We start from the raw sequence: 26,489 nt of genomic DNA on the forward strand, positions 1-26,489 counted from the left end.
ACAATATTAACCTTAAATGTAAATGGACTAAATGCTCCAATTAAAAGACACAGACTGGCAAACTGGATAAAGAGTCAAGACCCATCAGTCTGCTGTATTCAGGAGACCCATCTCACACGCAGAGACATACATAGGCTCAAAATAAAGGGATGGAGGAAGATTTACCAAGCAAATGGAGAACAAAAAAAAGCGGGGGTTGCAATACTAGTCTCTGATAAAACAGACTTTAAACCATTAAAGATCAAAAGAGACAAAGAAGGCCATTACATAATGGTAAAGGGATCAATTCAACAGGAAGAGCTAACTATCCTAAATATATATGCACCCAATACAGGAGCACCCAGATTCATAAAGCAAGTCCTTAGAGACTTACAAAGAGACTTAGACTCCCATACAATAATAATGGGAGACTTCAACACTCCACTGTCAACATTAGACAGATCAACGAGACAGAAAGTTAACAAGGATATCCAGGAATTGAACTCATCTCTGCAGCAAGCAGACCTAATAGACATCTATAGAACTCTCCACCCCAAATCAACAGAATATACATTCTTCTCAGCACCACATCGTACTTACTCCAAAATTGACCACGTAATTGGAAGTAAAGCACTCCTCAGCAAATGTTCAAGAACAGAAATTATAACAAACTGTCTCTCAGACCACAGTGCAATCAAACTAGAACTCAGGACTAAGAAACTCAATCAAAACCGCTCAACTACATGGAAACTGAACAACCTGCTCCTGAATGACTACTGGGTACATAACGAAATGAAGGCAGAAATAAAGATGTTCTTTGAAACCAATGAGAACAAAGATACAACATACCAGAATCTCTGGGACACATTTAAAGCAGTGTGTAGAGGGAAATTTATAGCACTAAATGCCCACAAGAGAAAGCAGGAAAGATCTAAAATTGACACTCTAACATTGCAATTAAAAGAACTAGAGAAGCAAGAGCAAACACATTCGAAAGCTAGCAGAAGGCAAGAAATAACTAAGATCAGAGCAGAACTGAAGGAGATAGAGACACAAAAAACCCTCCAAAAAATCAATGAATCCAGGAGTTGGTTTTTTGAAAAGATCAACAAAATTGACAGACCACTAGCCAGACTAATAAAGAAGAAAAGAGAGAAGAATCAAATCGACGCAATTAAAAATGATAAAGGGGATATCACCACCGACCCCACAGAAATACAAACTACCATCAGAGAATACTATAAACACCTCTACGCAAATAAACTGGAAAATCTAGAAGAAATGGATAATTTCCTGGACACTTACACTCTTCCAAGACTAAACCAGGAAGAAGTTGAATCCCTGAATAGACCAATAGCAGGCTCTGAAATTGAGGCAACAATTAATAGCCTACCAACCAAAAAAAGTCCAGGACCAGATGGATTCACAGCTGAATTCTACCAGAGGTACAAGGAGGAGTTGGTACCATTCCTTCTGAAACTATTCCAATCAATAGAAAAAGAGGGAATCCTCCCTAACTCATTTTATGAGGCCAACATCATCCTGATACCAAAGCCTGGCAGAGACACGACAAAAAAAGAGAATTTTAGACCAATATCCCTGATGAACATCGATGCAAAAATCCTCAATAAAATACTGGCAAACCGGATTCAGCAACACATCAAAAAGCTTATCCACCATGATCAAGTGGGCTTCATCCCTGGGATGCAAGGCTGGTTCAACATTCGCAAATCAATAAACATAATCCAGCATATAAACAGAACCAAAGACAAGAACCACATGATTATCTCAATTGATGCAGAAAAGGCTTTTGACAAAATTCAACAGCCCTTCATGCTAAAAACGCTCAATAAATTCGGTATTGATGGAACATACCTCAAAATAATAAGAGCTATTTATGACAAACCCACAGCCAATATCATACTGAATGGGCAAAAACTGGAAAAATTCCCTTTGAAAACTGGCACAAGACAGGGATGCCCTCTCTCACCACTCCTGTTCAACATAGTGTTGGAAGTTCTGGCTAGGGCAATCAGGCAAGAGAAAGAAATCAAGGGTATTCAGTTAGGAAAAGAAGAAGTCAAATTGTCCCTGTTTGCAGATGACATGATTGTATATTTAGAAAACCCCACTGTCTCAGCCCAAAATCTCCTTAAGCTGATAAGCAACTTCAGCAAAGTCTCAGGATACAAAATTAATGTGCAAAAATCACAAGCATTCTTATACACCAGTAACAGACAAACAGAGAGCCAAATCATGAATGAACTTCCAGTCACAATTGCTTCAAAGAGAATCAAATACCTAGGAATCCAACTTACAAGGGATGTAAAGGACCTCTTCAAGGAGAACTACAAACCACTGCTCAGTGAAATAAAAGAGGACACAAACAAATGGAAGAACATACCATGCTCATGGATAGGAAGAATCAATATCGTGAAAATGGCCATACCGCCCAAGGTAATTTATAGATTCAATGCCATCCCCATCAACCTACCAATGAGTTTCTTCACAGAATTGGAAAAAACTGCTTTAAAGTTCATATGGAACCAAAAAAGAGCCCGCATCTCCAAGACAATCCTAAGTCAAAAGAACAAAGCTGGAGGCATCACGCTACCTGACTTCAAACTATACTACAAGGCTACAGTAACCAAAACAGCATGGTACTGGTACCAAAACAGAGATATAGACCAATGGAACAGAACAGAGTCCTCAGAAATAATACCACACATCTACAGCCATCTGATCTTTGACAAACCTGAGAGAAACAAGAAATGGGGAAAGGATTCCCTATTTAATAAATGGTGCTGGGAAAATTGGCTAGCCATAAGTAGAAAGCTGAAACTGGATCCTTTCCTTACTCCTTATACGAAAATTAATTCAAGATGGATTAGAGACTTAAATGTTAGACCTAATACCATAAAAATCCTAGAGGAAAACCTAGGTAGTACCATTCAGGACATAGGCATGGGCAAAGACTTCATGTCTAAAACACCAAAAGCAACGGCAGCAAAAGCCAAAATTGACAAATGGGATCTCATTAAACTAAAGAGCTTCTGCACAGCAAAAGAAACTACCATCAGAGTGAACAGGCAACCTACAGAATGGGAGAAAATTTTTGCAATCTACTCATCTGACAAAGGGCTAATATCCAGAACCTACAAAGAACTCAAACAAATTTACAAGAAAAAAACAAACAACCCCATCAAAAAGTGGGCAAAGGATATGAACAGACATTTCTCAAAAGAAGACATTCATACAGCCAACAGACACATGAAAAAATGCTCATCATCACTGGCCATCAGAGAAATGCAAATCAAAACCACAATGAGATACCATCTCACACCAGTTAGAATGGCGATCATTAAAAAGTCAGGAAACAACAGGTGCTGGAGAGGATGTGGAGAAATAGGAACACTTTTACACTCTTGGTGGGATTGTAAACTAGTTCAACCATTATGGAAAACAGTATGGCGATTCCTCAAGGATCTAGAACTAGATGTACCATATGACCCAGCCATCCCATTACTGGGTATATACCCAAAGGATTATAAATTATGCTGCTATAAAGACACATGCACACGTGTGTTTATTGCAGCACTATTCACAATAGCAAAGACTTGGAATCAACCCAAATGTCCATCAGTGACAGATTGGATTAAGAAAATGTGGCACATATACACCATGGAATGCTATGCAGCCATAAAAAAGGATGAGTTTGTGTCCCTTGTAGGGACATGGATGCAGCTGGAAACCATCATTCTTAGCAAACTATCACAAGAACAGAAAACCAAACACCGCATGTTCTCACTCATAGGTGGGAACTAAACAATGAGATCACATGGACTCAGGAAGGGGAACATCACACACCGGGGCCTATCATGGGGAGGGGGGAGGGGGAAGGGATTGCATTGGGAGTTATACCTGATGTAAATGACGAGTTGATGGGTGCAGCACACCAACATGGCACAAGTATACATATGTAACAAACCTGCACGTTATGCACATGTACCCTACAACTTAAAGTATAATAATAATAAATTAATTTTTTAAAAAAAGAAAAAATATAAGGCTTAAAAAAAAAAGTGTATTCCCTTAATGTTTTTGGATTTTAAAAAAGAAGTTCTAGAAATCAGACACTTCCTGTCCTCTATTGAGATCCTCAATCCTAAAATAACTGTGATCCTCAGTCTCCCTATTTCACTCCACTTTTACATATATTCTCATGCTTGCTAAATGTTTCATGGTCACCTCTCCCTCATCAGTGTCTTTGCTAAGCCTATGGGAAAAATCAGGCCTCTGTGTACAACTATCTTGTTGACGATAGTTTCTCACAATAGGAAGTAGCAGTTTATGAAGAAAAACAGCACATGCATTACAAAACTGAATTCAGACGGAAGGTGGTCCAGATGCCAGCTGACTTCTGCCGTTTATTTAACACCTGTCTCCTAGCTTCCATCTTTCTACTGCTGACCTTCTTTCCTTTATTTTCCCCTTTGTCATCCAAATGTTTAATATTCATTTTTGTAGTGCTAGTGTATTTGCAAAGGTTTTAGAGAGACTCGGTATTATCAACTTGAGGCACTTTTTTTTTCTTGGTTTTTTTTTTTTTTTTTTTTTTTTTTTTTTTTTTTTTTTTTTTGAGACACAGTCTCACTCTGCACCCAGGCTGGAGTGCAGTGACATGATCTCAGCTCACTACAACCTCTGCCTCCCGGGTTCAAGCTTTTCTCGTGCCTCAGCCTCTCAAGTAGCTGGGACTACAGGTGTGCACCACCACACCCGGTTAATTTTTGTATTTTTAGTAGAGATGGGGCTTTCAGTGTGTTGGCCAGGCTGATCTTGAACTCCTGACCTCAAGTGATCTGCCCACCTCTGCCTCCCAAAGTGGCTGGGATTACACGCATGAGCCACTGTTCCTGGTCAACATGATGTCCTTTTGTGGCCAGCTCTTAAAGAGAAATCTAGCAAGAGTTGTGGACAAGTGAAATGCCTTAAAATAATGAGATAATAGGTGAAAATGGACCAAGAGTCAGCCAACTCCTGCCCTCAGCCAGAACTTGCATCCCAATTTTCGATTTCTATAACTGCCTGTCACCTTTCTTTTCCCCTTCACTATCCAGATTAGCTTTTTTAAAAAAAATTTGTATACATGTATGGGGTATAAGTATAATTTCGTTACATAGTTAATTTTAAAACTCTACTGTCAGGAGTGGGATTGTTGAAGGTTATTTTTGTTGCATTAATCCCACCTCAGGTCTCTGTGTAGCCACTTCTTGGAAGAAACGAATTCTGGCAAGAGTTATGAACAAATTAAATGTCTTAAAATAATCATACAAGCAGAGAAAGTAAACCAGGAGCCAGCCAACTTCTCCCCTGAATCAGAACATTTCTCCTAACTTCTATCATCCTATCACAACCCTCCCTGCCATCCCCATTTTATTTCCCTTTTTATATACTCTGTGTTTTATAGTGTCCTATTCTGTTTTAGTACCTTTACATTGATTTCAGGGATACATGGCCTCAATATAAACACCATGAGGGTTTTGTGTGTCCAATGACTAAAATCTAACATGCTATGGAAACGTATGGTGCCTTAAAATTCAATAGCAAAGAGGACCAGGAGCCTGACACCTCCTGCTCTTTAGCCCAAAACCATCTCTTGCTCTCTTCTCTCTTACCGCTTTCTCCCCTTCCTTATTTCCTGTCTACTTGGTGTATGTTTGCTGGTCAGTTTTGTTGCATTAGTTATTTTATTAAATCTGTGGCTAGACTCAGGCCTCAATTCACAATTTTGCCAACCATGGTTGTACATGACAACAGCCTCTAGCAACTCGTTTTAGAAGAAAAAAATTCCATGTTTTCAAAAAATGAAATAGATGTAAGAGGTTGAGAGAAGCCAGCAAAATCTTCCTCCTTGGCCATCTCTTCTCTCCTAACTTCCATCCATCTATCTATATATTTGGTGCTCATCTCTTTTATGTTAGTGTCTTTAGGGAGGTTTTAAGAAACTCAGTTTCAGTTTTATTACCTTGAAAACTGATCCAACAGCCTAAGGAGAAAATCTAACAAGAGGTTATGGGGTCAGTAAAATGCCTTAAAATGACAAGATACTGTACTAGGAGAAGAAAGACAAGAAGCCAGCCAGCTCCTCTACGTTAGCCCACAGGTCTCTCTTAACCTCCATCTTCCTACCACTGACCCTTACCCTTTTATTTACTCTATTTTTCTTTCTGGATATTGTATCATCACCTGTGCTGTGTGAGTGTCTTTACATAGGTTTTGGGGGATAATTGGCCTGCCTTAGGGTTATAAGTGCCATAACCATAAAAATCCATCGAAGGTTATTATGGAAAGGAGTAGCGTCTTAAAATGTTGGGATAAGAAGTGAAAGAGACCTAGAAGCCAAACAAAGCCTGCCCTTGTACAGAACCTCTCTCCTAATTTCCATCATCCCTCTCTACCTTTTCTCCTTTCCCCTCTTACTGTTGAATTTCAGCTCTGCTGTGTTAATGTCTCTGAAGAGGCTGTGGAGAGAATCAGGCTTTAATTTTTGCAATAACATGGACTGTCAGTGGTCACTTAAAGAGTGGAATTTAGCAATAGTTGATGCAAAAAGGAAAGTCTTTATAATAAAAAAGGTATCAGAAAAAGAAAGATGACCAAGAACCAACAAACTCCTGTCTTTGGCTTGACGATTTTCCTTATATCCACCTGTCTATTACTCACTTTCTTTCTCTTTTCCTTTTCTACTTCTTTGATATTTATTAATCAGTTTTGCTGCATAAGTGTTTCTTCAGAAGGTTTAGGGGAAAATCCAGCCTTGATCATCTCAACCTTGAGGACTGTTGGTTGCCCTATCTAAATGCTGGGAACCAGAGTGACAAACAAGCCATAGAATCTGAAGAAAGATAACAAGCAAAATGTACACAAATGAGACAGAGGGAGAAGTAGGACCAGGATTCAGCTAACTCTTGCCCTTTAGTAGCAAGATCTTTCCTTTCACCTCCCTGAACGCCTGTTACCTTCTTTCTTTTTTCACCTCACTTCTGCTGTATTCACCTTGCCAAAGAGGCTGTTAGTGCTTTCTGTCCATGTGGCCTGGTAAGCTGTCACGGCCCTCAGTAGGAACTAGTGGTGTGGAGGTCTTGCCAGCTAAAAAAACAGGTTGTGATGACCTCCCCCTGGTTTAATCTGTGCTGCTGTGGACACATTTTATCCCACGAGTACAGCCAGGCTAATACCAATTTGCAATGTGCCAGAACTCATTCCCAGGATGTCTGTCATAAAACATTAGTTGACTGAGAGACTTCTAGTTCCTCAGTGATATGATTGAGGTTGGGTATAGAGATGAGTGCACTGTATTCCTATAAAGGTGTTTCCAAATCACAATGTGTTTATTGGAGATCAAGACACCCAAGTGGGAATTTGTGGGGTGTATGTGGCAGGATGAAGCTTCCTGGAAGCAAGGGGTGGTAATTTTTGAGGTATATTTGAGGTGGACATCTTTTAGTTTCTCTGCCAGAAAAAGGGTAATTACGACAAATCTTTAAGAAAAGAGTGGTACAGTAGACAATAACCAGACTGAATTGCTGGCTCTTAGGCCTTAAGGCAGAAAGTGAGATTTGAGGGACCCTTTCTCCCTCTCTTTTGCTAATTCTATGTTACCATTTTAACATGCTATGAGTATTAGGTAAACAGGAGTATGAAGCTTATCAAAGTGAGAGATACTGCTTTCTAGTGCATGCTGTGTCTACTGACCCTGAGGACCATAATGGTGGCAGAAGCATTTGCAACCCCTTTTTCTCAAGAAAGATGGCTCTACTTTTCCAGCCCAGGCTTTTAAGATACAGGCCAAGCACAAGAGAGCCCATCTTTCACCCACAACAGCAGGTCAATGGGCAGTTGGTCGATTTTCTTATGTAATGTTTGTTAACTGCCAAATGTGGTTAGGCACGGTAAATGAATTAAAGCTATTCATTAAAGATTTTAAATGATACATATTTGAATATATTTATGGGGCAGATGTGGTATACTGTCACATGCATAGAATGTGTAATGATCAAATCAGTGAATTTAGGATATCCAACACACATATTTATTATTTTTATGTGTTCGGAACATTTCAAGACTCCTCTTCTGGCTACTACGATATATACAATACATTGTTTTCACTATAGTGACCCTACTCTGCTATTGAACAAGATAAGTTTTCCCTTATATCTAACTGTATGTTTGTACCCATTAACCAGCCTCTCTTCATACTGCCCCTGCTCTCACCCTTCCCAGCCTCTGGTAACTATCATTCTTCTCTCTACTTTCATGAGATCAAAATTTCTAGCTCCCAGATATGAGTGAAAATATACAATATTTGTCTTTCTGAGCATGGCTTATTTCACTTAACATAATGACCTCCAGTTCCATCCATGTTGCTGCAAATGACATGATTTCATTCTTGTTCATGGCTAAATAGCATTCCATTGTGTGTATATACCACATTTTTTTGAAGGCCATTAAACTTAAGTTTTTTAAATCTTTTTTAATCTTTTTTTTCAGCTTTTATTTTTAGTTCAAGGGTACATGTGCAGGTTTGTTATATAGGTAAACTTGTATCACAGGAGTTTGTTTTGTAAATTATTTTGTCACCCAGGTACTAAGCCTAGGACCCAACGGTTATTTTTGTCCTTTTTGGGGTTGTTTGGGTTTTTTGTGTAAATTTGTTTTAATTGCCTATAGATGCTGGATATTAGACCTTTGTCAGATGCATAGTTTGCAAATAGTTTCTCCCATTCTGTAGGTTGTCTGTTTACTCTGTTGATAGTTTCCTTTGTTGTGCAGAAGCTCTTCAGTTTAATTAGGTCCCATTTGTCAATTTTTGCTTTCGTTGGGATTGCTTTTGACATATTCAGAACATGCGGTGTTTGGTTTTCTGTTCTTGTGATAGTTTGCTAAGAATGATGGTTTCCAGCTGCATCCATGTCCCTACAAGGGACACAAACTCATCCTTTTTTATGGCTGCATAGCATTCCATGGTGTATATGTGCCACATTTTCTTAATCCAATCTGTCACTGATGGACATTTGGGTTGATTCCAAGTCTTTGCTATTGTGAATAGTGCTGCAATAAACACACGTGTGCATGTGTCTTTATAGCAGCATAATTTATAATCCTTTGGGTATATACCCAGTAATGGGATGGCTGGGTCATATGGTACATCTAGTTCTAGATCCTTGAGGAATCGCCATACTGTTTTCCATAATGGTTGAACTAGTTTACAATCCCACCAAGAGTGTAAAAGTGTTCCTATTTCTCCACATCCTCTCCAGCACCTGTTGTTTCCTGACTTTTTAATGATCGCCATTCTAACTGGTGTGAGATGGTATCTCATTGTGGTTTTGATTTGCATTTCTCTGATGGCCAGTGATGATGAGCATTTTTTCATGTGTCTGTTGGCTGTATGAATGTCTTCTTTTGAGAAATGTCTGTTCATATCCTTTGCCCACTTTTTGATGGGGTTGTTTGTTTTTTTCTTGTAAATTTGTTTGAGTTCTTTGTAGGTTCTGGATATTAGCCCTTTGTCAGATGAGTAGATTGCAAAAATTTTCTCCCATTCTGTAGGTTGCCTGTTCACTCTGATGGTAGTTTCTTTTGCTGTGCAGAAGCTCTTTAGTTTAATGAGATCCCATTTGTCAATTTTGGCTTTTGCTGCCGTTGCTTTTGGTGTTTTAGACATGAAGTCTTTGCCCATGCCTATGTCCTGAATGGTACTACCTAGGTTTTCCTCTAGGATTTTTATGGTATTAGGTCTAACATTTAAGTCTCTAATCCATCTTGAATTAATTTTCGTATAAGGAGTAAGGAAAGGATCCAGTTTCAGCTTTCTACTTATGGCTAGCCAATTTTCCCAGCACCATTTATTAAATAGGGAATCCTTTCCCCATTTCTTGTTTCTCTCAGGTTTGTCAAAGATCAGATGGCTGTAGATGTGTGGTATTATTTCTGAGGACTCTGTTCTGTTCCATTGGTCTATATCTCTGTTTTGGTACCAGTACCATGCTGTTTTGGTTACTGTAGCCTTGTAGTATAGTTTGAAGTCAGGTAGCGTGATGCCTCCAGCTTTGTTCTTTTGACTTAGGATTGTCTTGGAGATGCGGGCTCTTTTTTGGTTCCATATGAACTTTAAAGCAGTTTTTTCCAATTCTGTGAAGAAACTCATTGGTAGGTTGATGGGGATGGCATTGAATCTATAAATTACCTTGGGCGGTATGGCCATTTTCACGATATTGATTCTTCCTATCCATGAGCATGGTATGTTCTTCCATTTGTTTGTGTCCTCTTTTATTTCACTGAGCAGTGGTTTGTAGTTCTCCTTGAAGAGGTCCTTTACATCCCTTGTAAGTTGGATTCCTAGGTATTTGATTCTCTTTGAAGCAATTGTGACTGGAAGTTCATTCATGATTTGGCTCTCTGTTTGTCTGTTACTGGTGTATAAGAATGCTTGTGATTTTTGCACATTAATTTTGTATCCTGAGACTTTGCTGAAGTTGCTTATCAGCTTAAGGAGATTTTGGGCTGAGACAGTGGGGTTTTCTAAATATACAATCATGTCATCTGCAAACAGGGACAATTTGACTTCTTCTTTTCCTAACTGAATACCCTTGATTTCTTTCTCTTGCCTGATTGCCCTAGCCAGAACTTCCAACACTATGTTGAACAGGAGTGGTGAGAGAGGGCATCCCTGTCTTGTGCCAGTTTTCAAAGGGAATTTTTCCAGTTTTTGCCCATTCAGTATGATATTGGCTGTGGGTTTGTCATAAATAGCTCTTATTATTTTGAGGTATGTTCCATCAATACCGAATTTATTGAGCGTTTTTAGCATGAAGGGCTGTTGAATTTTGTCAAAAGCCTTTTCTGCATCAATTGAGATAATCATGTGGTTCTTGTCTTTGGTTCTGTTTATATGCTGGATTATGTTTATTGATTTGTGAATGTTGAACCAGCCTTGCATCCCAGGGATGAAGCCCACTTGATCATGGTGGATAAGCTTTTTGATGTGTTGCTGAATCCGGTTTGCCAGTATTTTATTGAGGATTTTTGCATCGATGTTCATCAGGGATATTGGTCTAAAATTCTCTTTTTTTGTCGTGTCTCTGCCAGGCTTTGGTATCAGGATGATGTTGGCCTCATAAAATGAGTTAGGGAGGATTCCCTCTTTTTCTATTGATTGGAATAGTTTCAGAAGGAATGGTACCAACTCCTCCTTGTACCTCTGGTAGAATTCAGCTGTGAATCCATCTGGTCCTGGACTTTTTTTGGTTGGTAGGCTATTAATTGTTGCCTCAATTTCAGAGCCTGCTATTGGTCTATTCAGGGATTCAACTTCTTCCTGGTTTAGTCTTGGAAGAGTGTAAGTGTCCAGGAAATTATCCATTTCTTCTAGATTTTCCAGTTTATTTGCGTAGAGGTGTTTATAGTATTCTCTGATGGTAGTTTGTATTTCTGTGGGGTCGGTGGTGATATCCCCTTTATCATTTTTAATTGCGTCGATTTGATTCTTCTCTCTTTTCTTCTTTATTAGTCTGGCTAGTGGTCTGTCAATTTTGTTGATCTTTTCAAAAAACCAACTCCTGGATTCATTGATTTTTTGGAGGGTTTTTTGTGTCTCTATCTCCTTCAGTTCTGCTCTGATCTTAGTTATTTCTTGCCTTCTGCTAGCTTTCGAATGTGTTTGCTCTTGCTTCTCTAGTTCTTTTAATTGCAATGTTAGAGTGTCAATTTTAGATCTTTCCTGCTTTCTCTTGTGGGCATTTAGTGCTATAAATTTCCCTCTACACACTGCTTTAAATGTGTCCCAGAGATTCTGGTATGTTGTATCTTTGTTCTCATTGGTTTCAAAGAACATCTTTATTTCTGCCTTCATTTCGTTATGTACCCAGTAGTCATTCAGGAGCAGGTTGTTCAGTTTCCATGTAGTTGAGCGGTTTTGATTGAGTTTCTTAGTCCTGAGTTCTAGTTTGATTGCACTGTGGTCTGAGAGACAGTTTGTTATAATTTCTGTTCTTGAACATTTGCTGAGGAGTGCTTTACTTCCAATTACGTGGTCAATTTTGGAGTAAGTACGATGTGGTGCTGAGAAGAATGTATATTCTGTTGATTTGGGGTGGAGAGTTCTATAGATGTCTATTAGGTCTGCTTGCTGCAGAGATGAGTTCAATTCCTGGATATCCTTGTTAACTTTCTGTCTCGTTGATCTGTCTAATGTTGACAGTGGAGTGTTGAAGTCTCCCATTATTATTGTATGGGAGTCTAAGTCTCTTTGTAAGTCTCTAAGGACTTGCTTTATGAATCTGGGTGCTCCTGTATTGGGTGCATATATATTTAGGATAGTTAGCTCTTCCTGTTGAATTGATCCCTTTACCATTATGTAATGGCCTTCTTTGTCTCTTTTGATCTTTAATGGTTTAAAGTCTGTTTTATCAGAGACTAGTATTGCAACCCCCGCTTTTTTTTGTTCTCCATTTGCTTGGTAAATCTTCCTCCATCCCTTTATTTTGAGCCTATGTATGTCTCTGCGTGTGAGATGGGTCTCCTGAATACAGCAGACTGATGGGTCTTGACTCTTTATCCAGTTTGCCAGTCTGTGTCTTTTAATTGGAGCATTTAGTCCATTTACATTTAAGGTTAATATTGTTATGTGTGAACTTGATCCTGCCATTATGATATTAACTGGTTATTTTGCTCGTTAGTTGATGCAGTTTCTTCCTAGCCTCGATGGTCTTTACATTTTGGCATGTTTTTGCAATGGCTGGTACCGGTTGTTCCTTTCCATGTTTAGTGCTTCCTTCAGGGTCTCTTGTAAGGCAGGCCTAGTGGTGACAAAATCTCTAAGCATTTGCTTATCTGTAAAGGATTTTATTTCTCCTTCACTTATGAAACTTAGTTTGGCTGGATATGAAATTCTGGGTTTAAAATTCTTTTCTTGAAGAATGTTGAATATTGGCCCCCACTCTCTTCTGGCTTGGAGAGTTTCTGCCGAGAGATCTGCTGTTAGTCTGATGGGCTTCCCTTTGTGGGTAACCCGACCTTTCTCTCTGGCTGCCCTTAAGATTTTTTCCTTCATTTCAACTTTGGTGAATCTGGCAATTATGTGTCTTGGAGTTGCTCTTCTCGAGGAGTATCTTTGTGGCGTTCTCTGTATTTCCTGGATTTGAATGTTGGCCTGCCCTACTAGGTTGGGGAAGTTCTCCTGGATGATATCCTGAAGAGTGTTTTCCAACTTGGTTCCATTTTCCCCCTCACTTTCAGGCACCCCAATCAGACGTAGATTTGGTCTTTTTACATAATCCCATACTTCTTGCAGGCTTTGTTCATTTCTTTTTCTTCTTTTTTCTTTTGGTTTCTCTTCTCGCTTCATTTCCTTCATTTGATCCTCAATCGCTGATACTCTTTCTTCCAGTTGATCGAGTCGGTTACTGAAGCTTGTGCATTTGTCACGTATTTCTCGTGTCATGGTTTTCATCTCTTTCATTTCGTTTAGGACCTTCTCTGCATTAATTACTCTAGCCATCAATTCTTCCACTTTTTTTTCAAGATTTTTAGTTTCTTTGCGCTGGGTACGTAATTCCTCCTTTAGCTCTGAGAAATTTGATGGACTGAAGCCTTCTTCTCTCATCTCGTCAAAGTCATTCTCCGTCCAGCTTTGATCCGTTGCTGGCGATGAGCTGCGCTCCTTTGCCGGGGGAGATGCGCTCTTATTTTTTGAATTTCCAGCTTTTCTGCCCTGCTTTTTCCCCATCTTTGTGGTTTTATCTGCCTCTGGTCTTTGATGATGGTGATGTACTGATGGGGTTTTGGTGTAGGTGTCCTTCCTGTTTGATAGTTTTCCTTCTAACAGTCAGGACCCTCAGCTGTAGGTCTGTTGGAGATTGCTTGAGGTCCACTCCAGACCCTGTTTGCCTGGGTATCAGCAGCAGAGGCTGCAGAAGATAGAATATTTCTGAACAGCGAGTGTGCCTGTCTGATTCTTGCTTTGGAAGCTTCCTCTCAGGGGTGTACTCCACCCTGTGAGGTGTGGGGTGTCAGACTGCCCCTAGTGGGGGATGTCTCCCAGTTAGGCTACTCAGGGGTCAGGGACCCACTTGAGCAGGGAGTCTGTCCCTTCTCAGATCTCAACCTCCATGTTGGGAGATCCACTGCTCTCTTCAAAGCTGTCAGACAGAGTCGTTTGCATCTGCAGAGGTGTCTGCTGCGTTTGTTTAGTTTACTGTGCCCTGTCCCCAGAGGTGGAGTCTCAGTTTAAAATGCAGAAATCACCGGTCTTCTGTGTCGCTCGCGCTGGGAGTTGGAGACTGGAGCTGCTCCTATTCGGCCATCTTGCGCCCTAATAACTTTAAGTGACTGTTTTTGCCTTTTTAATAGTAGCCATTCTAACCAAGGTAAGATATTTTGTTGTGATTTTAATTTGTATTTCCCATTTGATTAGTGATGTTGAGCATTTTTTCATATACCTGTTGGCAATTTGTATGTCTTATTTTAAGAAATTTCTATTCGTGTTCTTTGCTCACTTTTTAATGGGATTATATGTTTTTGTTTTTGTTTTTTATTGAGTTTTTTGAGTTCCTTGTATATTCTGGATATTAGTCCCTTGTTGGATGAATAGTTTACAAATATTTTCTCCCATTCAACAGGTTGTCTCTTCACTCTTTTGATTGTTTCCTTTACTGTGCAGAAGCTTTTTGGTTTAATATAGTCTCACTTGTCTATTTTTGTTTTTGTTGCCTGTGCTTTTGAGGTCTTAGCCATAAAATCTTTGCCTACACTAATGTCCTGAAGTGCTTTCCCTATGTTTTCTTCTAGTAGGATTATAGTTTCGAGTCTTTTGTTTAGGTCTTTAATGCATCTGGAGTTCAGTTTTGTATATGATGAGAAATAGGAGTCCAGTTTCATCCTTCTGAATATGGATATCTAATTTTCCCAGCACCATTTACTGAAGAGGGTACCCTTTCCCCAGTGTATGTCCTTAGAAATTTTTTTGAAAATAAGTTGACTGTGAATATGTGGTTTTATTTCTGGGTTCACTATTCTGTCCCATTCATCTATGTGTCTACCTTTATATGAATACTGTGTCATTTTGATTACTATAGCCTGGTGACACATCCTGAAGTCAGGTAGTAAGATGCCTCCAGCTTTGTCCTTTTTGCTCAGGGTTGCTTTGGCTATTTGGACTCTTTTCTCGTTCCATGTGACTTTTAGGATTGTTTTTTCTATTTCTGTGAAATATGACATTGGTATTTTGACAGGAATTGCATGAAATCCGTAGATTGTTTTGAGTAGTGTGGTCATTTTAACAATATTAATTCTTTCAATCCATGAGCATGGGGTGTCTTTCCATTTATGTCCTCTTCAAAATCTTTCATCAGAGATTTCCTTGTAAAGATCTTTCACCTCCCTGGTTAAGTTTATTCCTAGATATTTCAGTAGCTACTGTAAATGGGATAGCCTTCTTGATTTCTCTTTCAGCTAGATCAATATTGGTGCATAAAAACACTACTGATTTCTGCATATTGATTTTATATCCTGCAATTTTACTGAATTTAATGGTCAGATCTAAGAATTTCTCGGTGGAGTCTTTAGGTTTGTCTTGATATAAGCTTATGACATATGCAAAGAAGGACAATTTGACTTCCCCCTTTCCAATTTGGGTGCCTTTCTTTTTCCTACCTGGTTGCTCTGGGTACGACTTCCAGTAATACATTGAATAGGAGTGATGAAAGTGTGCATCCTTGTCTTGTTCCATTTCTTAGAGGAAAGGTTTTCAGCATTTTCCCATTCAGTCTGATTTCAGCTGTGGGTTTGTCATGTATGGCCTTCATTATGTCGAGGTACAATCCTTCTATGCCTAGTTTGTTGAGAGTTTTTATTATGAAGGAATGTTGACTTTTACCAAATCGTTTTTCTGTGTCTATTGAGATGATCATACAGATTTGGCGTTCATTCTGTTGATGTGATGTATTACATTTATTGATTTGCATATGTTGAGCCATTCTTGCATCCCTGGGATAAATCCCACTTGATCATGGTGTATCTTTTGGATAGATTGTAGGATTCAGATTGCTAGTATTTTGTTGAGGACTTTTGCATCTATGTTCATCATGGATATTTGCCTGTAGTTTTTTGTTGTTGTTGCATCCTTGTCTGGTTTTGCTGTCACAGTATTGTTGGCCTCATAGGATGAGTGAGGGAGAATTCCCTCCCCTTAATATTTTTGGAATAGCTTGAGGAGGATTGGTATTAGTTCCTCTTTGTGAATTTGGTAGAATTCATCAGTGAAGCATTCAGTCCTAGACTTTTATTTGTTGAGAGACTTTTTATTACTGATTCAATCTCATTACTCATTATTGGTCTGTTCAGGTTTTCAATTTCTTCCTGATTAAATTTTGGTAGGTTGCATGCCTCCAGGAATTTATCCATTTTCTCAAGGTTTTCCAGTCGGTTATCTAGTTGTTCATAACAGTCTCTGGTGATCTTTCATTTTTTTCTTTTTTGAGACAGGGCCTCACTCTGTCACCCAGGCTGGAGTGCAGTGGTTCGATCTTGGCTCACTGCAACCTCTGTTCCCTGGGTTCTAGCAATTCTCCTGCCTCAGCTCTCCCAAGTAGATGGGATTACAGGTGTGTGCCGCCACCACACCCAGCTAATTTTTGTATTTTCAGTAGAGACAGAGTTTCACCATGTTGCCCTGGCTGGTCTTGAACTCCTGACCTCAAATGGTCCACCTGCCTTTGTCTCCCAAAGTGTGGGATTACAGGCATGAGCCACCATGCCAGGCCAATTTTTCATATTTCTATGGTATCAATTGTAATATCTCCTTTCTTGTTTCTGATTTTATTTATTTAGGTTTTCTCTCTTTTTTGGTTCATCTAGCTAGTGGTTTATTGATTTTGTTTATCTTTTGAAAAAAATTTATTTTGTTGTTCTTTTGTGTTTTTCTTTAGTCTGTTTCATTTAGTTCTGCTCTGATCTTCATTGTTGCTTTCCTTCTACTAATATGGGCTTTGGTTTGTTCTTGCTTTTCTAGTTTTTGAGGTGCATCATTAGATTGTTTACTTGACATCCTTCTTGATGTTGGCCATTATTTCTATAAAATTCCCTCTTAATATTACTTTTTCTGTACTCTTCTCTTCCTCATTTGTGTGTTTGCTCTACCAGTGGGTTTTATACTTTCATGTATTTTCATTATGGTAGATTTTTAGTATGTTGCATTTCAATTTCTTTTGTGTCAAGAATTTTTTAAATTTCCTTCTTAATTTTTTCTTTGATCCTGTGGTCATTCGGGAGCATGTTGTTTAATTTCCAGGTATTTTTATAGTTTCCAAAGTTCCTCTTGTTATTGATTTCTAGTTAAATTCCATTGTGGTCTGAGAAGATATTTGATATGATTTTGATTTTTTTAAATTTTTTGAGACTTGTTTTGTATCCTAATGTATAATCTATCCTGGAGAATGTTCCATGTGCTGATGAGAAGAATGTGTATTCTACAGCTGTTGGATGAAATGTTCTATAAATCTCTGTTATGTACATTTGGTCTCAAGTGAAGTTTAAATTCAGTGTTTCTTTGTTAATCTTCCTTCTAGATGATCTGTCTAATACTGAGAGTAGGGTGTTGAAGCTCTCACCAATTTTCGTACTGGAGTCTATCTCTCTGTTTAGTTGTAATAATATTTGTCTTGGTGCTTTGGTGTCAGAGGCATATATGCTTAGAATGGTTATATAGTATTATTGGATTAATCCCTTTATCATTATATAATGACCTTCTTTGTCTCTTTTCACTGTTTTTGACTTAAGTCTGTTTTTTCTGACACAAATATAGCTACTCCTGCTTGCTTTACATTTCTGTTTGCACAGAATGTCTTTTTCCATCCCTTTACTTTGACCCTATATGTACATTTACATGTGAGGTGAGTTTCTTGTAGGCAGCATATAGCTGGATCATTTTTTCAAATCCCTTCAGCCAGTCTATATCTTTTAAGTAGAAAGTTTAATCTATTTATATTCAAAGTTACTATTGGTATTTGAAGGTTTATTTCTGTCATTTTATTGATTGGTTTCTGGTTATTTTGCATATACTTTGTTTCTTTCTTCCTCTCTTACTGTTTATCATTGTGGTTTGATGGTTTTCTATAGTGGAAACATTTGAGACCCTTCTCTTCCTCATTTGTGTGTTTACTCTACCAGTGGGTGTTATACTTTCATGTACTTTCATTATGGTAGATATTCTCCTTTTTCTTCCAGGTGTAAGACTCCCTTAAGCATTTTTTATATGGCTAGTCTAGTAGTTATGAATTCTTTCAGCTTTTGCTTGTCTGGGAAAGACTTTATTTCTCCTTCTTTATGAAGGACAACTTTCTTCAGTATAGTATCTTTGGTTGCCAAGTTTGTTGTTGTTGTTGTTGTTGTTGTTGTTGTTGTTTTAGAACTTTGAATATATCAGCCCATTCTCTCCTGGCCTGTAACATTTCTGCTGAGAAATTCACTGTCAGTCCAATGTGAACTCCCATCAGAGTAAGTGACTAGATGCTTTTCTCTTGCTATTTTTAGAATTATCTTTGATTTTTGACAGTTTGACTGCAGTGTGCCATGGAGAAGACCTTTTTAAAGGTTTTGGGATCTCTGAGCTTCCTGTATTTGTATGTCTAAATCTTTTGCTACATCTGGAAAGTTTTCAACTATTATTTTATTAAATAGGTTTTTTTAATCACTTTCATTTTCTCTTCACTTTCTGGGACACTAAAAATTCACATTTTTGGATCATTTTATGGTGTCCTGTATGTCATAGGCTTTGTTTAACCTTTTTTAATCTTTTTTCATTTTTGTCTGACTGGGTTATTTCAATGACTGTCTTCAACTTCTAAAATTCTTTCTTCTGCTTGATCTAGTCTAGTGTTGAATCTTTCAAATGTATTTTATATTTCATGCAATGAATTATTCAGCTTTAGAATTTCTGTATGTTTTTCTTTTTATTTTAGGTATCTCTTTGGTAAATTTCTTACTCATATTCTGCATTGTTTTTCATTTGTATTGCTGTTCTGATTTCTGTGCTCTCTTGTATCTCACTGAACTTCTTTAGTATCATTATTTTGAATTTTTTCTGGGATTTCATACATTTCTTTTTGATTGGGATCTATTGCTGGAGAAGTATTATGTTCCTTTGGAGGCATTGTATTTTTTTAACTTTTTCATATTTTTTGTGTCCTTGCGTTGATATCTGCACATTTAGTGTAACAGTTACTTCTTTCAACATATTAAATTTGCTTTTGTAGGGGAGGACTTTTTCCTGAAGATTTATCTATGGTGTTGGTTGGGTAAGACACTTTGGTTTTGATTCTCAGTATGTGCAGTAATATAGTCTCCATGATGATGTATCTGGCTGTAAACAGCATCAATAGTATCCGTGATTTCCTTGGTAGTATAGGGTGCAGTTGTTGGTGGAGGCTGTGGTGAAGTTTTGCTGGAGTTGGAGACATCAGATGGGTCAGTTCTTGGGCACCAGTGGTAGCAGCAACAGGTCAAGCATACCTGTCCATGGGCCTCAGGGAAGTGTACATGGGCACCAGTGTTCGTGGGTCCAGTTAGACTGATTCTTGGGCCTCCAGGCAGCTTGCTCAGATGCCAGCAGTGGCAGTGGTGGGCCATATGGATGGGTGGGTCCTTGGAGCCCTAGGAAGTGGGCATGGCATGGGCAATGGTTGTAGCAGAGGCAACACAATCCTCTGACTCCCAAATGGTTTGTCCTGGTGATGATGGTGGTTGCAATAGGCTAGGCCAGCCATTCTTGAGGCCTGTAGGTAGCACGTGTAGGTGAGTCCCAGCCACGGTGGTAGTGACAGGCTAAATCAGCCTATCCTCAGGTTCCCAGGAGGACTGCTAAGGTCCAGTGGTGGTGAATGGGGCAGAGCAATTTCCAGGCCCCTGGACAGTGTACTCAGGCACTGAATTTAGGGGAGTGGAGCCAGGCCATCTGGTGGTGCATGTGGGTGCTGGCTGTGGTAGGCAGGGCTGAGGTGATCCCTAGGTCCCCAGTAGAATGCTCAGGTTGGGGCTGAAGTGGCTGTGCTGCAGCCCTACTGCTGGAGAAGGCATGGTTGCTTTCAGTGGTAGCAGCCATAAACAAGTAGCTTAGGAGCATGTGCTTTGGCCCTGATATAAGCAGGGGAGCCTTTCCTCAGAGCTCTTTTAAATATGTAGCAGCACTGCTACTGGAAGTGACAGGGTCACTGCCAATGACTCGTGTTTCGCTCTGGCAGCAGCAGCCAACAAGGCCCAGCCCTGCATTCAAGGTATTCGACCCCATTGATGGGGTCCCAAGGATGTGGAAATGTAGGGGCTGTTGGGCCTCTGGTCAGGATGTAGTCTGGTGGGGGCTGGGCTCTCAAAATGGCACCCTACTGTGGCTGCTTGGGACTCTGGGGTATGTAGGACCCACCCAAGCTGCCTCTCTAGAGAAATGCCATTTTACAATCTCTAGGCAACTCCTTCAAAGCCCATGTGGGTTGAGGGCTCTCCCAGGGCTAAGATTGCAGGAGTCCACATTGGGAATATGGACTGCTAGGGGTCTCTCACTTATCCTTTACCCACACTGGGGCACCTCTCCAGGCTTCCAGATGATCCCAGCCAAGCAGGCTGCCTTACTTCTTTCTCATTCCTTAAGTCAGATGTTTCCTGTCACTTCTCTATTGAATTCCAGCATTCTCTCTTAGGAAATATACTCAAAGTGTGATTATCTACTCACTATTTTATTTCTTCTTTGTACAGGAGGTGAGTTCTGGATGCCTCTATTCAGCCATCTTGAAGGCCCTTTCATTAGAGTTTTATCCTCAGCATTTTATTTGAATTTAAGTTTAAGGAGTGAGAATGGAGACTTGGGTAACAGTTAGGCTTAAGCCCCAGTGGTAGCCTCTGCTAGACTTTCTACACAAGTGAGGCTCTCTGCTGAATTTATTATAGGGGGAATAAAATGGGAGAAACACTGTGTCTTATTTTCTCTCATGAAGAAAGCCTTTAGGAGAAAACTCATCATGATGAATTAATGTTAAATTTTAAAATGCTTTATGGTTATCAGAATGAAGGAGTGATTCTCAGTGATGTAAACTATTTGACTCTTTGATCCGGCCTCCATTGACTCATATCCCACTTATGAAAGGAAGAGGAAGGGGCTGTAAGTAATAACTGAAAAAGCTGTTTCACTAAAATGTTTTCTAAGACTGTCTTGTTACCCATAGTAAACAAATGTAAAATTAAGAGAAACATGGATGGAGGTGCTGACTCTATATATATTGTTTATGTTTACTTTGTGAATAAATTCACCAAGCTATACACATAAAGATATGTGCACTTCTCTATACAACTATTACACTTCAATAAAACCTTTTTTAGACTATAAAAAAAAGAGAGGAAACATTAAAGAATTGATACGGACTTGGGTAATAAAGGTGTATGCATTTATCAAAACTCATCAAGTACATTTCATTGATGTAAAATTTACCTTCAAAAAATGAAGAAACAAAAAGAACTGTAAACAAACACTGAATTTTAGTTAATGACCTGCGTGCTGAAATCTTTTAGGGTGAAGTATACTAATGTCTCCAACTTACTTTGAAATGAACCCCAAAATGAAATAGTTTGATAGATGAGTAGAAAAAATAATTGTAGAATCTGACTGTGACTATGTGGGTATTCACTGTATAATTCTTTCAATTTTTCTGTATGTTTGATCATTTTTATATTAAAATTTTGGAGGGTTGTAAAGAAGGGAGGAAGAATTCTACCCATCTGTTTATGAATACAAATGATGGCTTCAGTTCATTGAAAACCCTAACACATTAATAGTAATTAGCAGGATATAGTTATCCAGCAAAAGTAGCAGCAATTCCTGGGCTGCTACTTGTCCCAGAAGATAATAATGCCCAATGGAGCTGGCAGAGCTCACATGGAGATACTCCTGCACAAGGCTTAGGTGGCAGAGGCACCAGATGGTAGCCAGAGCAAATTAGAAGAAAATGGTGGATGCTATGTAGTAGTTGTTAAGATTCATTTATTGCCCTGGTGCAGTGGCTCATACCTGTAATCCCAGCACTTTGGGAGGCCGAGGCGGGCAGATCACTTGAGGTCAGGAGTTTGAGACCAGTCTGGACAACATGGTGAAACCTCGTCTCTACCAAAAATACAAAAATTGGGTGGGCATGGTGGCATGCACCTGTAATCCCAGCTACTTGGGAGGCTGAGGCATGAGAATCGCTTGAACCCTGGGGGTGGTGCGGAGGTTGCAGTGAGCTGAGATCTCACCACTGCACTCCAGCCTGGGCGACACAGCGAGACTCTATCTCAAAAAAAAAAGTGATTCATTTATGGATACATGTGAGACATACTCTGGGATTTGTACCATCATATCCAACCAAGCTGTCAGTTTCACTCATTGGCATTTCTGTAAATCACAAATTTCCAAAGTACTCATCACTAGAATCTGAAGCAATCTGAATCTGAAGCAATCCACTGTGTTTATCACGTTAGGCTGAAGAAAAGTTTGCTATAACACCCACTAGGGTCAAACTTTTTCAACATTTTCCAATTACATAAAGCATTGTATTTTTACTCAATGAAGAAAGACTAAAAATACAGGTAAATAAAACAAATCAAAATATTTGTTTAAAGCTGGCACCTATGTTTGTCCATGTGGCAGCCACATTACATAAAGACACAGGAACTAAAATGAAAGAATGCATATTTTCTCCATTATGCCTGCAGTTTCAGGGACATGGTGTCCTAACAATTAATTTCATATTCAAGGCTGTCTTGATTGCTAATAAATGATCACATTATCTTTAGCACTCTAACAGATATGGTGAGTAAGAATACACAACCTCCCACAATCATGATCCTTTCAATGTCTTTCCAGGGTTTTACTGATATTTTACTGGAAAGAGTCATGCATGGGGGAGCCAACATTACAGGTTTCCAGATTGTCAACAATGAAAACCCTATGGTTCAGCAGTTCATACAGCGCTGGGTGAGGCTGGATGAAAGGGAATTCCCTGAAGCCAAGAATGCACCACTAAAGGTAATGTTCCATGGCGTGTAAAAACCTAAGGCCAGCTTTTCAATGTATCTCCGTATGGTCTTTATACACTAACAGTCATCTTATGATCAAATGATTTTCCTCAGAAGTGATTCAAAGATGCCACAAAACAACTGCAGGTGATGCTATTGCGTTTAAAAACTAAACCCCTGAATAAAGAAGCTGTTGAGAATGAGATCTTTTAAAATCCAATGCTTGGAAATAAGTTAACTTAATTTTTAATGAATTTTATTTGTAATATGCTCATAACAATTTATAATATTACAAGAACCTGAGCCAGGCGAAGGGTGGGGGCAGTGGGAATAGGTAAGGAAGATTGATAGTCTGAAACAGCAAATTAGATTTTACATTATTTATGTGATTGCTTTGTTTTAATAAGTTCCATGAATCTCAGTACACCCAAGTGAATTAGTCTCTAATAAAGAGTGTACATTGCCTATATGTATATTGAATGGAAATGTTTTCCTGCCTGCTAAAGTATCTTAGAAAATAATTAAATTACTTAGGTTGCTCATTTTCACAAAATCAAGATAAGAATATTAAAAGCAGAAAGTCATGGTTAAAAATGCACATTTTTCATATGCATTCCCCTATGGCTAGAAATTCTATTATTTAAAAACCAGGAATTAAACAGATAAATTAGGGGAAAGTTATTCATGTTACACAAAGGACCCTTCAAATATATTTTTTAAGTAACTCATTCCCTCAGTGTATTGATTCAAATATGAAACTGACTTTAAATTCTTCCTTCCTGATATAGTGAAAGTATGTACCATAGCTGTGGTACAAAATGGGGGATCAAAACAGAGTCAAGACCTTTTCCTAAAAAAGGAAAAGGGGAAAACATCTTCCTCATTGTTTTAAGATACTCATCCTCACATCCTTCCTCCCAGGCAAGAATAGAATAGGGGATAACAGGGTGGGCATTGTAGCATGCACCTGTAATCCCAGACGCTTGGGTGGCGGAGGCAGAAGAATGGCTTGAACCCATGCAGCAGAGGTTGCAGTGAGCCAAGATCATGCCACTGCACTCCAGCCTGGGTGACAGAGCAAGACTCCATCTCAAAAAAAAAAAATAAATAATAATAATAATAATAATAATAGAGAACACTAGGCAACACAGACCAGAAAAAAGATATAGAGATACATTCTGTACCATCTATGCAGCTCCACCTTAAATGGGTTACATCAGAACATAATTCAAGTGAAACCTTACTTTATGCAATTGGTGTGTTCTAGAAAAGTTATGGGTTAAACATACTTTTTTCGTTCAGTTGAGCCACTTACTAGTTAAGTGGTATCCTGTGGTTGTAGTGATTATGCCTGCCAGATTTTTCCAAGATAGTCTTGTTTTAAAACATTCTGTTTTAGGGTCTGATCAAGTGTTCTAATTTGCTTCAGTAAATATGGTCACAATCCCTATGATGAATCCTTTGTAATCAAAATTTTTTTAATGTATTAAACTGATATTTACTGGAAAATAATCCCAAGTGAATTAGGCTACAATAGAGTGTATGTTACCTATATGTATATTGAATGGAAATGTTTTCCTGCTTGCTAAAGTATTTCTGAAAATAATTAGATTACCTAAGTTGCCCATTTTCATAGAAATCAAGATAAAAATATCAAAAGCATAAAGTCATGGTTAAAATGCACATTGCATTACATTTAGGTGAGCTTATTCAAATTTAGATTTTTCATAAAACTGCCTACCCACACTGCTTTATGATCTTTAGATTTACCAGGTAATAGGTAGAAGAGAGAAATTCATTTATTCAATATTTTAGTGGGTTAGTAGTCTGGCACCTACAATGTGCCAGACACTGTGTTAGGCATGAGAAAATGAGTGAGGGTAGGAAGTATGAAAAGGGTACTGAAGAGTAGTTTATGCCTGTGCTGAAGTTGTAGAGCCATACAAAAGAGAAGGAAGCCAATCTCAGCTCTGGACTCTTCATTGATAATACTTGGTGTATATAATGTAAAGTTCTAGAACCCACTGAGAAGAAATGTTCATACTTATAAGTAAAAACCTTTAAATAACTTTTTAAAAATTGAATATTTAAATAGATGTTACAACTTTCACATTACTTTTGCTTAGTATTTGTCATTATAGAACCTTGCACAATATCAATCAAACCAAAAGCCCACTTTAAAAATTGATGTACAATATTTTTGATTAGGAGATAAAATTGTCTACAGATTAAAAATCCTGATAATTTACTCTATAAACATTTTCTTTTAGGGCTTGTGGGGGTATTCTCACACATTGATAAGTAGAAACTGAATAAAGCAAAAACTAAATAGCTCTTTTGGCATGGTTTGGAAAGGACTACATTAAGATATGCTGACAATTTATGCAGTCAACTGAAAAGAAAATCATCACCATGTTGGCTTCATGTATTGCAAAGATGTACAGACACAAAGATTTTTCTTCATGAAAGAACATATTCCCCCTGTTACAGTCACACTTGATGATTTGCTTCTAAAAGAGAAGTAACGTGAGAAAAGTCAGAAAAGCTAATTGATAGTTGTAGAGGCAATAATCTACTCACTCCCAATTGTATTTGGACATACTGTACTAAAGAGAGAGAACTCCCCCTGGGACATTTTGCTACATTTTTAAAAAGTCAACAACATTCTATATTCTACCAGTATTTGTCACTCCTGCAAAACAGGGGCCAGCTTATTCTAACCATAGTTTCTTATGTTAATTCATTTAATGAAAAAGCATCCACCATTTCAAATTGCGGATAATCAAATCCCTTGTATTAAGTGACTGACCTCATCCCTAGTAGAGCATATCACTATATCCAAGGAATAGAAAGTGTTCTTGCCTGCAGGAGGTGGCATCATGAAGTATTGCCTATGAATTGTCAACATTATCAGATTTAAAACTCAATAATAATTGAAATTTTCTACAATTGAAAAACAGCTTTGGTTTTTGCTACCCCCCAGGAAACAAAAACTGATTTATTGCTGGCCAGAAGTCCTGGCTTGCCAGAAACATGGGCCAGACAGAAGTGATTAATGTTCTCCTCCAAATTAATTTCAAGCTGTCTAACTTAGCTATTTCCATTTTCCCCTAAGTAAACACCGGATCTCAATTTTCTATTACAAACAGCAGTAACCCAGTCTTGCTTTAGGATATGCTGTTTCCTCTCCAGTCTATACATGCCATCCTTTAACTTCATACATATTTCTTCCGCTATAAAGGACCCAGCCTTTTGGTAGTCACTCACTCAGTATAAAAAAGAAACAGTATTGAGAGCAAGAGAGAGATTGCCTTGAGCCATCTGATTGTAATAATCGTAACACATGCACACATGAGGTAAGACGTATCATTGTAGAATGAATCAAATTCAGGCTTGCCCAGAGAGATCTC

The 26,489-nt window shown here is 38.5% G+C and overlaps 1 protein-coding gene across 2 annotated transcripts in view; it reads left to right on the forward strand.

Annotated features, from left to right (window-relative positions):
* Nucleotides 1–26,489, forward strand: part of GRIA3 (glutamate ionotropic receptor AMPA type subunit 3) — a 319,023-nt gene that overhangs the window by 198,035 nt on the left and 94,499 nt on the right. For both annotated transcript variants that reach the window (XM_015128131.3, XM_015128129.3), the window contains exon 6: nucleotides 22,928–23,089. In XM_015128131.3, coding sequence (XP_014983617.1) covers nucleotides 22,928–23,089 — 162 coding nt within the window. The remainder of the gene's footprint in view (nucleotides 1–22,927; nucleotides 23,090–26,489) is intronic.

The sequence above is a fragment of the Macaca mulatta genome, chromosome X (assembly GCF_049350105.2).
Source record: "Macaca mulatta isolate MMU2019108-1 chromosome X, T2T-MMU8v2.0, whole genome shotgun sequence".
In the NCBI taxonomy this organism is placed as follows: domain Eukaryota; kingdom Metazoa; phylum Chordata; class Mammalia; order Primates; family Cercopithecidae; genus Macaca; species Macaca mulatta.